This window comes from Mixophyes fleayi, chromosome 4 (genome assembly GCF_038048845.1).
Source record: "Mixophyes fleayi isolate aMixFle1 chromosome 4, aMixFle1.hap1, whole genome shotgun sequence".
Lineage (NCBI taxonomy): Eukaryota > Metazoa > Chordata > Amphibia > Anura > Limnodynastidae > Mixophyes > Mixophyes fleayi.
The window spans coordinates 6670449-6685814 of NC_134405.1; the positions used below are offsets into that span (position 1 = coordinate 6670449).

The 15366-nt window shown below is 47.8% G+C and overlaps 3 protein-coding genes across 3 annotated transcripts in view; 1 reads left to right on the plus strand and 2 right to left on the minus strand.

Moving 5' to 3' along the window:
* The window catches only part of LOC142150983 (uncharacterized), a 155589-nt gene extending 155389 nt beyond the window's left edge, over positions 1 to 200 (minus strand). Inside the window, exon 1 of the mRNA XM_075206214.1 lies at positions 105 to 200. Coding sequence (XP_075062315.1) covers positions 105 to 135 — 31 coding nt within the window. The 5' untranslated portion in view covers positions 136 to 200. The remainder of the gene's footprint in view (positions 1 to 104) is intronic.
* LOC142150979 (uncharacterized) overlaps positions 1 to 15366 on the minus strand; it is a 536473-nt gene that overhangs the window by 373211 nt on the left and 147896 nt on the right. The window lies entirely within an intron of this gene.
* The window catches only part of LOC142150978 (uncharacterized), a 323275-nt gene that overhangs the window by 200171 nt on the left and 107738 nt on the right, over positions 1 to 15366 (plus strand). The gene's annotated exons all lie outside the window — the stretch shown is intronic.

Sequence of the window (15366 nt, forward strand, 5' to 3'; positions counted from 1 at the left end):
GTGACTGAGTACATTGCTAATATGCGACTATCAGATGATTAGTGTATCTAGATGGCCCTCAAAACTGCTCTATTCCTTTACAATAAATGAAAGTCTCCTCTTACCCAGTGATGTGTGGGGCCGGTGATTCTCCATCTTCACATGCTCGTACAGACCGTTGGGCCCTTCTAATTTCTCCCACTCATCCTGACACTTTATAGGTACCTGACATACACAATGACACAGGCATCATCCAGACACATCCCCTAATGTTACTATATAATGTCCCATTCCCAGCAGTCACCTCTCCAGTCAGCAGCTGAATGATCTTGTTGGTCAGTTCCAGGATCTTCTGGTCATTGTTTCCCTCACGTGTCAGTGAGTGAGGTTCAGGCACCGTGATGGGGCTCTGGGTCCTGCTCAATCCTCCTGACACACAGGGGCGGCTCCAGGGTGTCACACACTCACCAGGTCTCTTTATCACTGCTGTGTAATCCTGTGTATGGAGAGAGATATCCAGGTGAATAAAAATCCACATATTTGGAATTTTATTTAGGGTTTCATAGGCAAACCGAGGGGGCGTTTCCTAGTGCCTGGAAACCCCCCTCCAAGACTGGGGCACTGTATAATTGAGGTGGCTGGACCCTGCTCCTGCTTCACACAGCTCTGCTGGACAAGGGAGAGCTGCGTGCACCTAACAGTAGTGCACAGAGCACTGCCCATGTATATTATGGGGATAGGAAGAGTTGGAAAGCAGCCAAGCACTGTCTAATATTATAGCCACGCCCCCATGCATGGTGGTCACGCCCACTGGCGACATGGTGTGGAAACCCCCCCTCTACAAATCCTGCGTTTGCCCCTGGGGTTAATTGTGGAAAATAAACAATAATGTTCTATTTTATGTTTACGAGCCATATCCTATATTAACTTTTTCCTATATACAGGAATTTGGAGTGTATATAGCATTTACCTCTCCTGCAGCCGTGGTAGTCAGCATATCGATGCCGAATACCCCGACAACACCCCGACATGATGATTTTGAAGGGCTCCTTACTGATGATCACCGATGACGACTGTTGAAAGCGACTTGAACCAATCACAAAGAAGTAATAAGCCGTCTCCCCTTCATGACGTCATTCACCATGGCGACGGGATTATCGCTGCTGTTAATGGGGTAATGTAAGTATGCGCCTATGTACAATGTAGTTTACAAAGCCTTCTGCATTGTACATAGGCTCATACTTACGTTACACCATTAACAGCAGCGATAATCCCGTCACCATGGTGAATGACACCATGAAGGGGAGCCGGCTTATTAGTTTGTGATTGGTTCAAGTCGCTTTCAACAGTAGTCACCATCGGTGATCATCAGTAAGAAGCCCTTCGGAATCATCATGTCGGGGTGTTGTCGGGGTATTCGGCATCGATATGCCGCACCCCACCCTCCTGCAGCTCCGGACATCTTCAGTGAGCCCACCTATCTGAGTCCTCTATCTACAGCCGGCCCCCATGGATCTATCATCTGCTTGGATAAATCAGTGCAAACAGTAAGAGGAGAATTAAGTGGGGGTTAAGAATGGCCGACCTTTGAAAGATAGTAGGAGAGGTAAGTGATATATACACTGTAATGGTCAGTGCATATAGGGAACAGTTACAGCTAAGGCAGGGGTGATATTTGTATAATAAACATTTCTTGTATCTCTAGAACATTTAATAAAAACTCCAGAAAATGGAAATCATCCCAGAATTGTAAAACTCAGTTACAAAGTATCAGCTAGTGATAGAAATAACCAACATACTGCGGCCAATGTAATATATCCCAATATCGGTGAAGATTGTGGGACTGATACTTCTATCTGAGACTGTCTACCTGCTGCTCATTTACAGCTGTTCAGGTGACTGAGGCAGAGCAGAAAGTACCAAAGTGAGAATGGACACCACCCTGTGAGCCAGAGAGGAGAGGATCATGGGAAGGATAAACTATTAAATAAAAACACCAAAAAATTAAACATTCTTTATTATTATTATTAACCTTTATTTATAAGGCGCCACAAGGTTTCCATAGCGCCGCACATATTAGAAATAGTAGACCTTACAGGATTAACAGCACCTCTCCAGTCATGTCCCTGTTTTATATATAGCAGTAAGAATGATGTCACTGTGACATTCCCAGAATCCCTCACCTCTCCAGTCATGTCCGTTTTATTTATAGCAGTAAGAATGATGTCACTGTGACATTTCCAGAATCCCTCACCTCTCCAGTCATGTCCCTGTTTTATTTATAACAGTAAGAATGATGTCACTGTGACATTCCCAGAATCCCTCACCTCTCCAGTCATGTCCGTTTTATTTATAGCAGTAAGAATGATGTCACTGTGACATTCCCAGAATCCCTCACCTCTCCAGTCATGTCCGTTTTATTTATAGCAGTAAGAATGATATCACTGTGACATTCCCAGAATCCCTCACCTCTCCAGTCAGCAGGTAGATGATCTTCAGGGTGAGATTTAATATCCTCTCACTCCTGTCCATGTCCATCTTCAGGGAATCAGTGATTTAGACAGAACGGGTTTCACCTCAGTTGACTTCTAGTTATAGATTCTTTGGTTCCTCACAGCTCAACTGTCTAGGAATAAATATAATAATTATTATAAACTACATAGTAGGAGACATATAAGATATTGAAATATGAAATACTGAGGGACTCATGGAGAGCTTGATATAACAGCTTTTTCTTAAAATACTTATTTCTGTACTTATGTACACATGAAATGTGTAAGACTAAGTCCCTATGTAGAGTGAGACACATCTTACCCTTACACCCCTGGATGCTTAGAGAGACTGAACAGGGGAGGGGGGGGGGGTCAGTAAGTGTAGGACAAGTGCAGTAATGTAGTGTCACATAATGTGTGTAACATGTAGAGGTGGAAACACCAGCAGATCAGCCAGTGTGGAGACACATCTGCTGTGGGTGCTGGACCCTGCTGCATGATATGTCCTGATGATGGACATCGCTATAATTTAGGACTTCCAGTGGGCGGGGCATCTGAGACGGCTGCTTTTTAGAACAGCTCCGTGTTTGTACTGATAATCTGCACCATCCAACATGAGTCTCACAATGTTACATGACTGCTAGGAGGTGAGGAGGAGCAGGAGGAAGAGGTAGGTCTTCATACAGCAAGACGAAATCTGGGCACAATGTGCGCTTTAGTTTTGCAGAAAATTGTGTGCTCATCCACAATATAGTCCCTGGTTATGAGTGGATTTTGGGGAGTCTAACTGCCAAGACCACGTTTGCACGTAAAAAGCATCTGTGGTCATAATTATGTGACGCTGTCAATGTGGTGGGCCCCATAAAACGTAGCATAGAAAACTGCCGCAAACGCATCTCAGACATCAAACGGTAAAGTGTGGCCCTTTTCAAGGTTAGAGGGCCGCACCATGTGGCCCCAGATGTGTATCAGGATGCCCATCACTGGTATAGACCCTATAACTTTATAGGAACTATAGTAAATTACATACAGTTGTGGCTGAATCACTTATAAATAACTTATTGTATAAATACATATATATTAGTGACGCAGTGCGCCAATTTATTTCATTGCAAATGTACTGATGTGTGATATTATACTGTATCTGTGAAGTGGAAATGTATTGATTCCTGAGACAGTATGCCAGGAGAGGTAATTGTTTTTTTTTTTGTAACTTTTTAAAAGAAAGTGCTAATTAGGCTTTTTCATTTGTGAATGACCAACTCTTGTTTAGCTTGAACACAGAGCAGGGAGTCGCTAAACTGCCATCCTGTGTCTGAAACAGATAGGAAACCTCTGTAGAACGTAGATTTAAGAAATCAGATATGGTGTATAAGTATTAAGTATAAATTGCATTTAAAATCCAAATTTAGAGAACATATTGCATCCTGATGCTAATCTTTGAATGTAATATTTCAGACTCTTTGGTGCCTGTATAAAAAGAGCACTGTTTGACCATGTTTTGTATCATTCCATCTGTAACCTCAGGAGATCACAAACACCTCAAACTAGTGTGTAACTGTCCTTCTAAAGACTACTTGATCTAATAAAACATCGCTGTTTCAAGACCCTGCTTTGCAGCCTATTTACCTGCTGGAATTCCTGTGACCTACAGATTAGTCCAATCTACTCTGTTATCCGGCTATTCTGAGGTTTGGACCCAGCATCCAGTACCAACGCTCTGCCCGCTACCCTGCAGCTCTAGTCAGTGTCATAGGCTAGAAGGAACCATCCACAGCAAGGTCAGGTGTATCAGCCCAGGTGCCCAGCAAGGGGTACACCAGCAGCAAGAGTTACCCAGAAAGAAGTGGTTCTAGGTGCTGTTGAAGGAGCCTAGTGGTGGCAGCAAGCCCCTCCTACTGAAAGGGGAGTTTGGCAAGGCAAGCCCAGCTGGTCCCCAGTAACATGGACAAGGTGGCATAGGAGGTCCATCCTGTCACAATACCATGTAAGGATATAGGAGAAATCAATTAATATATTTTAGGATATACTTTTATTTGTACCTTTATTTTCTGAAATGATCATGGGGTGAATCACGGAAACATTTGTTTTTATTACAGTTTTCCTAAGTTTACTAAATAAAAAGAGGATTTTTATACCTACGTTAAATCCATTTCTCTGATTCCATCTGGGGGACACTGCTACCATGGGGTTGTATGTGGGGAACTTTAAGCTGGCACTTAAGTTAACTAACTTGTTTAATACTTGCTGACAGAACTCCTCCCCTCTGCAACCCCATGTGGCCTCAGTTTAATACAAAAGCCCAAAAGAAGAGGAGACCACCACCGAACACCAATTAGCAGAAGAGCAGAAGGGAGGGATCGCAGTGCCCCCCAGATGGAATCAGAGAAGTGGATTTAACGTAATTATAAAAATCCTCTTTTCTCTTTCATCCAATCTGGGGGACACTGGTCCATGGGGACATTCTAAAGCAGCCCCTTGAAGGGAGGAAACTAGATAACTTATGTGAAATTACAGCTAGAAGACTATATGACTCCTCGACTGAGCTGATCTGCTGAAGCACCATTAAGTGCAGCCCTGATTACCCCCATGCAGTTGGTGGAATGGGTGCCGAGACGATATCACATAGGCCGACTTAACCGAGAAGGCCAGTCAGACAGGACAGAATGCTCCTGGAGATGGTCTGCTTAGCAGCCAGCCTTTCCTGATCTCAGTAAAGATCCATACAAGCAGAAACCAGTCCTCCTATTGTTGGGCGGCCATACCACATAAGACGGAGAGCACGAACCATATGTTAAATAAAACCCAGAGATAGAGTCCAAAGAGGCAGCCAGCTCCCGAGGCACCGGAACCAGAACATCCAGATTCAATTTGAACCCCAAAAGCATTGTAGGCTGAGTGAAGGGACTGTGCGCAACAGACCTGACATCGCATAAAATGGAGAATATAGTATACTGCCAAGGGGCCACCGGCCTGATACCCTGCACACCAAAGTCCTTGGTCAAGGAACTCCACTACCACGTGGCAACCGCACTTCAGCTGAACACAAGGTTTCGATGAAGGTGATAAGGAAATAGGGACCTAATGTCTTAGGCCTCCCACAGGTGCTGCGTAAGGAACCTAGGTGGTGTGTATAGAGAGGTCTGTAACTATTGCATATTAACAAGCTTCTGTGTTGAACAGAGCAAGTCCGAGAGGGATAGCAGACTCCAGAATTGTCTGGAACTGAGCCGGAGACTCATCTGCAGACCTCTGTGGAAAGCAAGGAACAGGAGAAAAGGTAATTGTCTGATAGACTAATGGTCACATTCCCACCAGAAAAGTACTGCATGCCCTGTGGTACTGTGAAAGCCAGAGGTTTCCTGGTCTACCAAAAGGGTAGAGACTATTCTGGATGAGAATCCCCTGATCCATCAGAATAATAGTCCTGATCAAGGGAGGCTGCTGAGGTTTTTCCTGGCTGAAAGAGGGGCCCTGAGGGAGGAGGTCCTTGCGAAAGTAGACAACCCCCTCCTCCCCGGATCCAGCATGAATAATAGTGCAGTCGGACCCGAAGGGCCCAATTTGAAGTCTGCAGATTTCTAAGAAGGGTCTCCGGAGATTCTTGGAACCTGCACAGTGGGAGGAATGAATGTCCATTCGGAACTCCCACTTCATGGTCATGATGACCACTTTAACGTCGGAACCCTGGTGTTTAACAGAATTCGGGTCCTGGAGACCGCACCAAGATGCCGAGATGTATATCAGATATATCCATTGCCGACACAGCATCTGAAGATCTGCGTGGAGAGATCCCACTCTCAACGATCAGGTATCTGAAGTCAGATAGCGAACCCCCTTTGGCGAAAGACCACTGCTTCTTCCATCTCCCTGTTCTACATGTCCCGTTCCTAGACCGCTTCCAGATAAGGGGCGCATCAGATATCAACTGACAAGAACTGAGACCACAGTAGCTCTTAACCCAAAGGTTGAGAAGGGATACAGAATGAGGGCTCATAGAGTAAATATGGGACTGAACAGCCTAGTTGGCTAGGGAAGTCGAAGGAGGATGTAGTATAACTCCTCTCCCCTGTACCATGGGACCCCATAAAAATTAAGCCTTGCTGATCTGTCTGTGGGATCCTGTGTAATACTGCGGTACTGAACTTGCGGCCCAAGGCTCTTGACACACTTTGGAATCAAGGACTCTGGGTGCCTTCTATGAGGATCAGCACCTCCAGGAATGGCCATGGTCGTAAGGGATCTGCCTCTGGATTACTAACTTTGACTGACTAACTGCCCCAGAGGGGCCGGCGGAAATTCACTCTCGATTACCGAGTGTGTTTCGAAATATACAACGGAAGGGGCACTCATCTCCCATGGGCTAACATATAATGTATGTCAGCCTCTGGTCCCGTATGAGCCCAACCTGAACAGGGAGAAGGTTTGGGGAATTTCTACAAGCAAAAATGTCGGCACAGGAGGGCCTTAATCAGATGGTCCCGCGGCCCGCAACCGTCTAAAGACAGATAATGAAATGAGGCTGCATTTTGTGTCTCCTTGTACCTGTATCCCTGAACCTCCAACAATGAAATGCCATAGGGAGCAGTGCTTGGGTAGTCCGCTGGTCTACCCAAGTCTCAACGCCCTAATGACAATGCAATGAGTCAGGGCCGGGATGTTGGTTAGGTGGGGCCCTGGTCATGTATGCTGTAGGTACCGGATACCAGCGGTACAATACTTCAACGCAGCAGAGGATAAGAGTCATAGTTTTATAAGCCTTCAGCTTTTACAATTTTATAATCAGGTGTGTATCTAATTAGATAAGGTCCCAGGCTTGGTGACCTGCCACAGCCAAAACCACAATGCCATTGTGCGTGGAGGTTTCTTCCCAACCCCCCTGTGGGGAGAGGCAGAATCCTCAATACCTCTTCTGATTCAGAAGACCCCAAGCTGAGACAGGTTTCGAGGGCGGGTCTGAGTGCACCCCTTCATGGCGAACGTGTGGTTGAGACCAAGAATCAGGTTAACCGGCTTAAGGCCTCCACGAACCACGGAGCGATTGGGTGCTCCAGCCCCCCGATGCTGTGACCAAACAGGCCCATTCCCATATGTACACTTCGGGACGGTACCTGTCCACCTTGGAAGAGAGTACAGTAACAGAAAAAAGCAGCAGCACTAGCTTATATCTCCTCCGGCCTGGCAAGTAGCTATACACGTTTCACTACTGACTGTGTCACACTGATATATATATATATATATATATATATATACCTGGGATGGTGTGCTACCCTGGTCCTACTCACCATAGGTAAGCCCCACAGTCTGCACGGCCAGCCCTGGGTCTTCAGTCCTCAATAAAAACCATTATTTAACGTATAACCAGTAAATCCTTTTACCCGGGCCATTGTTCATGTGACCAGGTAACTGCTGCACCAAACCAGTTCCTCGTGTTTTTAATACCTTAGGAAGGCAACACAGTCATAACAGGTGTGATGAAAGCACTTAGCCCTCCTGGTGGCCAAGGACCGTCAGCGACATAGAGGAGAAGAGCCTGTAGCCATGTAACTGCCTTCCTGTCTGCAGTTGCCGCTTCAGGAATATACCATTGCATTGTAATAGACAAGAGAGGAGGGTGGAGAGGAAACACATATCTGGGCTGCTCCATCGTGCTTTCTACCTTATCTGCAGTGGTATCTGTCAAAAGTAGCTGTTTTGCAGTGCTTCTATAGTAAGCATACGTCAGCCTCGTGCTCCTATGTCTCCTTTGAGGCCCAAATTGTTATCCTCAGCCCCCCCTTCCCATCTGCGGGGAATTACAACTGGCCACCCACATTTGCAGTGTCCGTCTAGTGTGGTACTTTTTTTTCTTCTTTTTATTAATATACAATAAATATATAATGATGACAGAACAAAACTAGGTACTCAGCCCTCCAGAGGTCTAGTACAACGTGTCTCAGAGAGAGGAGCCAGTCAGCAAGTCTGTATCTGCAGCCTCTCCGTCTCCTGTGTGCCTTCCCACTTCAGGAAGAGTCCTTGTAGCCTGCCAGGACGGGGGAGCTCAGTTCTTCACCCCTTTATGCTGCCTCTGTAATGGTACCTGCTGGCTGTCACGCTGCTTCTATATATCTAAGAGCGCTACAGCCACTACGCATGCCGCCACATGTGCCTCTTTCCTAACAAAAATTGCACTAAAGAGCGGGGGGCTTGGTAAAATCCAATAAAATGGAAGCCGACCATATACCGAGTGCCGGCGTTCTGAACATAATGGCAGCGCCGGTACCGGTAACTGCAGTGTCTGATGGTCCTGCTATGCACGGAAGGGGCTGCGATGTGACAGCGGTCCCTGAGACCGCCGGCAGCACCTGTCATGAAGCGCTGGCAGTGAGAGCCGTCCGGATTTCACTGAACTCGCTGTTTCTGTTGGTCGCAGCTGTTTGCATAGGAGCCCCCTGTCCAGTCTGCATAATAACCTAATAAAAAAAAAAGAGTTAAGGAATAAAACAATAAAACCTATAGGTTCAGCAATGAAAAGCCCAACTCCTTGGGGACTTAACAAACACTGAGGCTACAGGGGGTTTCAGAGGGGAGGAGTTCTGTCAGCAAGGATTAAACAAATTAATTAACTTCTTAAGTGCCAACTTCAAGCTCCACACATATAACTCCATGATAGCAGTGTCCCCCAATATGGATGAAAGTAAATATAAAAGAATATTTACTTTTAAATGCTAGCAATAAAAGGCCCTAGAGCAGTGATCAAGAGCCCACTTGTCGTGCTAGATTTCTATGCAATTTGTCTTTCCAGTAACACCCTCTATAATAAATCCATCATATCCATACGTTCAGATGTAGGATAGAGTCTGTCTGCTCTGTGAGGATGTATCAGTGGAGTCGTGATTGGTTGCTGCCCTGGACAGAAGATAGTGGTACCAGCCCTATGTGGAATGATGGGATGCCGTGGTACAAACTAGTGGTGCTGTATATGTTTGTCACTTACTTCTTAATCCTTGAGTGATAAAGTTGTCAGGAGATGTTCCTATCTTTTGGTTCTTTGTCTTCTTGTTCTTTGTTTGAAGGAATGGTTCAGGAGTGGCTCATTTTTGGTGTTCCTTCGAAGTGGTTACTTGGTGATATTCCTCTTGTTGGGTATTGGTGCACTTGTTCCGTGGATATCTCCTGAAGTACTTTGTCCTGTTGAAGAAGCAGATGGAAGAGGAGTCACAGAATGTGGGTGGTGTTTTGGATTCCCCCTTAAAAAGATGGAAGTGCTGATATTTCTATATCTATGTTACAAGAGCTGATGAGACTCAGGGAGACCTGTTCAACATATGTGGTGGATAACGGGAGCTATCTAACCAGTGGGAAAAACAATAAAGTGGTGATGGTACCAGTAATAGGGCACAATGTATAATGGTTAGGTATGTGTGACTAGGTAGAGTGGTGGCAGCTATAGTACAGGTCACATGGGGTGAGCCTGTGTCTGTGGGCTGAGCTGTGTAACCTGCGCAGGGAATCTGCTGCCGAGTGGCTGCGCTCAGCAGAGCTCCTGAAGTAATGGGGAGGGCAGGAGCTGGGTGACACAATGCTGCTGGTTGTGGGGACTTCAAAATCCAACGTTTCTTTCTGGTTGTGGACTTCATCAGGATATGGTGTAAGTGACTGTCTAGTAAGAATGGTGGTGTGTGCATAGCTTGTGGGAGGGGAGGTGGGTGTGTGAGGGAGGGGGAGGTGGGTGTATGTGGGAGGGGGAGGTGGGTGCATGTGGGAGGGTAGAGGGCAGGGATCAGGACACTCTGTACTGAAGAGTAATGGAGGGGGGAGGAGTTATGGGAGGGGATCCTGATGATGTAGATGTCTGTGTATGGTGAGGGGCAGTATCTAAGGGAATCCATCTGTGTCTATGGTAAGGACAGGTTGGTTGCTGCAGATGTGAGCAGAGGACTCGGACCTGCTCAATTTTGGTACCACGTAGAAAAGACTGTCAGTCATAACCTGTACACAGGGTAATACAGTGAATTAGGGTATATGAGGTGTGAAAGCCCTGGGAGATCCTACATGAGGAGTAGGAACAGCTCCTTACATTGCTAGGATTAGGGGGACAGTTCTGGACCTACTGGTTCATTGCTTAAGAGATCATACTATCCAAGTGATCTTTATCATCATTTATTTATAAGGGGCCACAGATTACGAAGCACTGGCAGTCATCTTACAGATATTACTACAATAAGTATTAGGACAAATACAGATAATAACAGTGACAAGAATATAATTAAACATAATGTTTCAATGGAAGGTCTCGAGCTAGCATTAAATGAGACATGAGGATGAGAGGACCCTGCCTATGAGAGATGGAGGGCGACTGAGACCTTAACGTTGTGGGTTATATATGTCTACTAAAGAGTATAATGCTAACAAATGGCGTCTGTTTCTTTGACTGTAGAACTGGGGCTAGATTTACTAAACTGCGGGTTTGAAAAAGTAGGGATGTTGCCTATAGCAACCAATCAGATTCTAGCTATCATTTATTTAGTACATTCTACAAATTGATAGCTAGAATCTGATTGATTGCTATAAGCAACATATCCACTTTTTCAAACACGCAGTTTAGTAAATACACTCTCTGGTGTTACTATGTTGCAGACGGAGGTCCCTTGTATACTGAACGGTTGTAATGTATTTGCTCATTTTCAATTTAGTGTAAGAGGTAGACTGGGAATGTGAACGTATCATGGGCAGTAGACCCTATACTGTACCTATGATGGAATGGGGTCTATACTGTGACAATTACGAATGGGGGGAACGAAGTATAGTGGAATGGTGCGAGGGGCACTGTGGAATGGTGCGAGGGGGACTGTGGAATGGGCAGAAATGGATCACTCTGTCCTTGTGTAAGGAACTGTGTTTATATATGGATGTTTTATGGATGTGGATCTCATGATAGGTGGTGAGTGAGTGTAGTATTAGGTCTGAGGAATAACCACTGGGGGCTTTGCAGCAGGACACAGTCAGACTGTAACAATGTGATCCTGGCTGTGTCTGTGGGGGACTGATGGTGTGTTGGGGGAAATAAGCTAAAAGTCTATGTGATATGTATAACGACTGGAAGGGGGGGGTGAGGGGGTTAATGACTGTGATTAGGATTGAAGGGGCCTGATGTGTACACAGCAGGAATAAGGTTTTAGAATGAAGGCTGGTCTGGCATCTGGGGTCAGTGCTGGTGGTGTAGGGAGGTGTAACTGTGGGTGATGGAATAGATGTAGGATGAAGGGGAATAGAGAAAATGGGTGAGGGGAGGCGAAAGGGAACACTTGGTGGGTGTACAGGGTGTGTGGGGCTAGTCTCCAGCACTGGACAAGCTATGTGTTAGTGACACTTGGTGAGGGGTGGTTGGGTAGGAGGTGATAGTAGGGGGATGTGAGGTAATGGAGGTAGAAGGAGGGGGATGGGGGCTAGTCTCCAGCACTAGACAAGCTATGTGTTAGTGGCACTTGGTGAGGGGGTGGTTGGGTAAGAGGTGATAGTAGGGGGATGTGGGGTAATGGGGGTAGAAGGAGGGGATGGGGGCTAGTCTCCAGCACTAGACAAGCTATGTGTTAGTGGCACTTGGTGAGGGGTGGTTGGGTAGGAGGTGATAGTAGGGGGATGTGGGGTAATGGGGGTAGAAGGAGGGGATGGGGCTAGTCTCCAGCACTAGACAAGCTATGTGTTAGTGACACTTGGTGAGGGGTGATTGGGTAGGAGGTGATAGTAGGGGGATGTGAGGTAATGGGGGTAGAAGGAGGGGATGGGGGCTAGTCTCCAGCACTAGACAAGCTATGTGTTAGTGACACTTGGTGAGGGGGTGGTTGGGTAGGAGGTGATAGTAGGGGGATGTGAGGTAATGGGGGTAGAAGGAGGGGATGGGGGCTAGTCTCCAGCACTAGACAAGCTATGTGTTAGTGGCACTTGGTGAGGGGTGGTTGGGTAGGAGGTGATAGTAGGGGGATGTGGGGTAATGGGGGTAGAAGGAGGGGATGGGGCTAGTCTCCAGCACTAGACAAGCTATGTGTTGGTGACACTTGGTGAGGGGTGATTGGGTAGGAGGTGATAGTAGGGGGATGTGAGGTAATGGGGGTAGAAGGAGGGGATGGGGGCTAGTCTCCAGCACTAGACAAGCTATGTGTTAGTGACACTTGGTGAGGGGTGGTTGGGTAGGAGGTGATAGTAGGGGGATGTGAGGTAATGGGGGTAGAAGGAGGGGATGGGGGCTAGTCTCCAGCACTAGACAAGCTATGTGTTAGTGACACTTGGTGAGGGGTGGTTGGGTAGGAGGTGATAGTAGGGGGGGGGGGGGGATGTGAGGTAATGGGGGTAGAAGGAGGGGATGGGGGCTAGTCTCCAGCACTAGACAAGCTATGTGTTAGTGACACTTGGTGAGCGGGTGGTTGGGTAGGAGGTGATAGTAGGGGGATGTGAGGTAATGGGGGTAGAAGGAGGGGATGGGGGCTAGTCTCCAGCACTAGACAAGCTATGTGTTAGTGACACTTGGTGAGGGGTGGTTGGGTAGGAGGTGATAGTAGGGGGATGTGAGGTAATGGGAGTAGAAGGAGGGGATGGGGGCTAGTCTCCAGCACTAGACAAGCTATGTGTTAGTGACACTTGGTGAGGGGGTGGTTGGGTAGGAGGTGATAGTAGGGAGATGTGGGGTAATGGGGGTAGAAGGAGGGGATGGGGGCTAGTCTCCAGCACTAAGACAAGCTATGTGTTAGTGACACTTGGTGAGGGGGTGGTTGGGTAAGAGGTGATAGTAGGGGGATGTGGGGTAATGGGGGTAGAAGAAGGAGGATGGGGGCTAGTCTCCAGCACTAGACAAGCTATGTGTTAGTGGCACTTGGTGAGGGGTGGTTGGGTAAGAGGTGATAGTAGGGGGGATGCGAGGTAATGGGGGTAGAAGGAGGAGATGGGGGCTAGTCTCCAGCACTAGACAAGCTATGTGTTAGTGGCACTTGGTGAGGGGTGGTTGGGTAGGAGGTGATAGTAGGGGATGTGGGGTAATGGGGGGGTAGAAGGAGGGGATGGGGGCTAGTCTCCAGCACTAGACAAGCTATGTGTTAGTGACACTTGGTGAGGGGTGGTTGGGTAAGAGGTGATAGTAGGGGGGATGTGAGGTAATGAGGGTAGAAGGAGGGGATGGGGGCTAGTCTCCAGCACTAGACAAGCTATGTGTTAGTGGCACTTGGTGAGGGGTGGTTGGGTAGGAGGCGATAGTAGGGGGATGTGAGGTAATGGGGGGTAGAAGGAGGGGGATGGGGGCTAGTCTCCAGCACTAGACAAGCTATGTGTTAGTGGCACTTGGTGAGGGGTGGTTGGGTAGGAGGTGATAGTAGGGGATGCTGGGTAGTAGGGGTAGAAGGAGGTGGATGGGGGCTAGTCTCCAGCACTAGAAAAGCTATGTGTTAGTGGCACTTGGTGAGGGGTGGTTGGGTAGGAGGTGATAGTAGGGGGATGTGGGGTAATGGGGGTAGGAGGATGGGGGCTAGTCTCCAGCAGTAGACAAGCTATGTGTTAGTGACACTTGGTGAGGGGTGGTTGGGTAGGAGTTGATAGTAGGGGGATGTGAGGTAATGGGGGTAGAAGGAGGGGGATGGGGGCTAGTCTCCAGCACTAGAAAAGCTATGTGTTAGTGGCACTTGGTGAGGGCTGGTTGGGTAGGAGGTGATAGTAGGGGATGCTGGGTAATAGGGGTAGAAGGAGGTGGATGGGGGCTAGTCTCCAGCACTAGAAAAGCTATGTGTTAGTGGCACTTGGTGAGGGGTGGTTGGGTAGGAGGTGATAGTAGGGGGGATGTGGGGTAATGGGGGTAGAAGGAGGGGATGGGGGCTAGTCTCTAGCACTAGACAAGCTATGTGTTAGTAACACTTGGTGAGGGGTGGTTGGGTAGGAGGTGAAAGTAGGGGGATGTGAGGTAATGGGGGGTAGAAGGAGGGGGATGGGGGCTAGTCTCCAGCACTAGACAAGCTATGTGTTAGTGGCACTTGGTGAGGGGTGGTTGGGTAGGAGGTGATAGTAGGGGATGCTGGGTAATAGGGGTAGAAGGAGGTGGTTGGGGGCTAGTCTCCAGCACTAGAAAAGCTATGTGTTAGTGGCACTTAGTGAGGGGTGGTTGGGTAGGAGGTGATAGTAGGGGGATGTGGGGTAATGGGGGTAGAAGAAGGAGGATGGGGGCTAGTCTCCAGCAGTAGACAAGCTATGTGTTAGTGACACTTGGTGAGGGGTGGTTGGGTAGAAGGTGATAGTAGGGGGATGTGAGGTAATGGGGGTAGAAGGAGGGGGATGGGGGCTAGTCTCCAGCACTAGAAAAACTATGTGTTAGTGGCACTTGGTGAGGGCTGGTTGGGTAGGAGGTGATAGTAGGGGATGCTGGGTAATAGGGGTAGAAGGAGGTGGATGGGGGCTAGTCTCCAGCACTAGAAAAGCTATGTGTTAGTGGCACTTGGTGAGGGGTGGTTGGGTAGGAGGTGATAGTAGGGGGATGTGGGGTAATAGGGGTAGAAGGAGGGGATGGGGGCTAGTCTCCAACACTACACAAGCTATGTGTTAGTGGCACTTGGTGAGGGGTGGTTGGGTAGGAGGTGATAGTAGGGGGGTGTGGGGTAATGGGGGTAGAAGAAGGAGGATGGGGGCTAGTCTCCAGCACTAGACAAGCTATGTGTTAGTGACACTTGGTGAGGGGTGGTTGGGTAGGAGGTGATAGTAGGGGGATGTGGGGTAATGGGGGTAGAAGGAAGGGGATGGGGGCTAGTCTCCAGCACTAGACAAGCTATGTGTTAGTGACACTTGGTGAGGGGTGGTTGGGTAGGAGGTGATAGTAGGGGGATGTGGGGTAATGGGGTAGAAGGAGGGGGATGGGGGCTAGTCTCCAGCACTAGACAAGCTA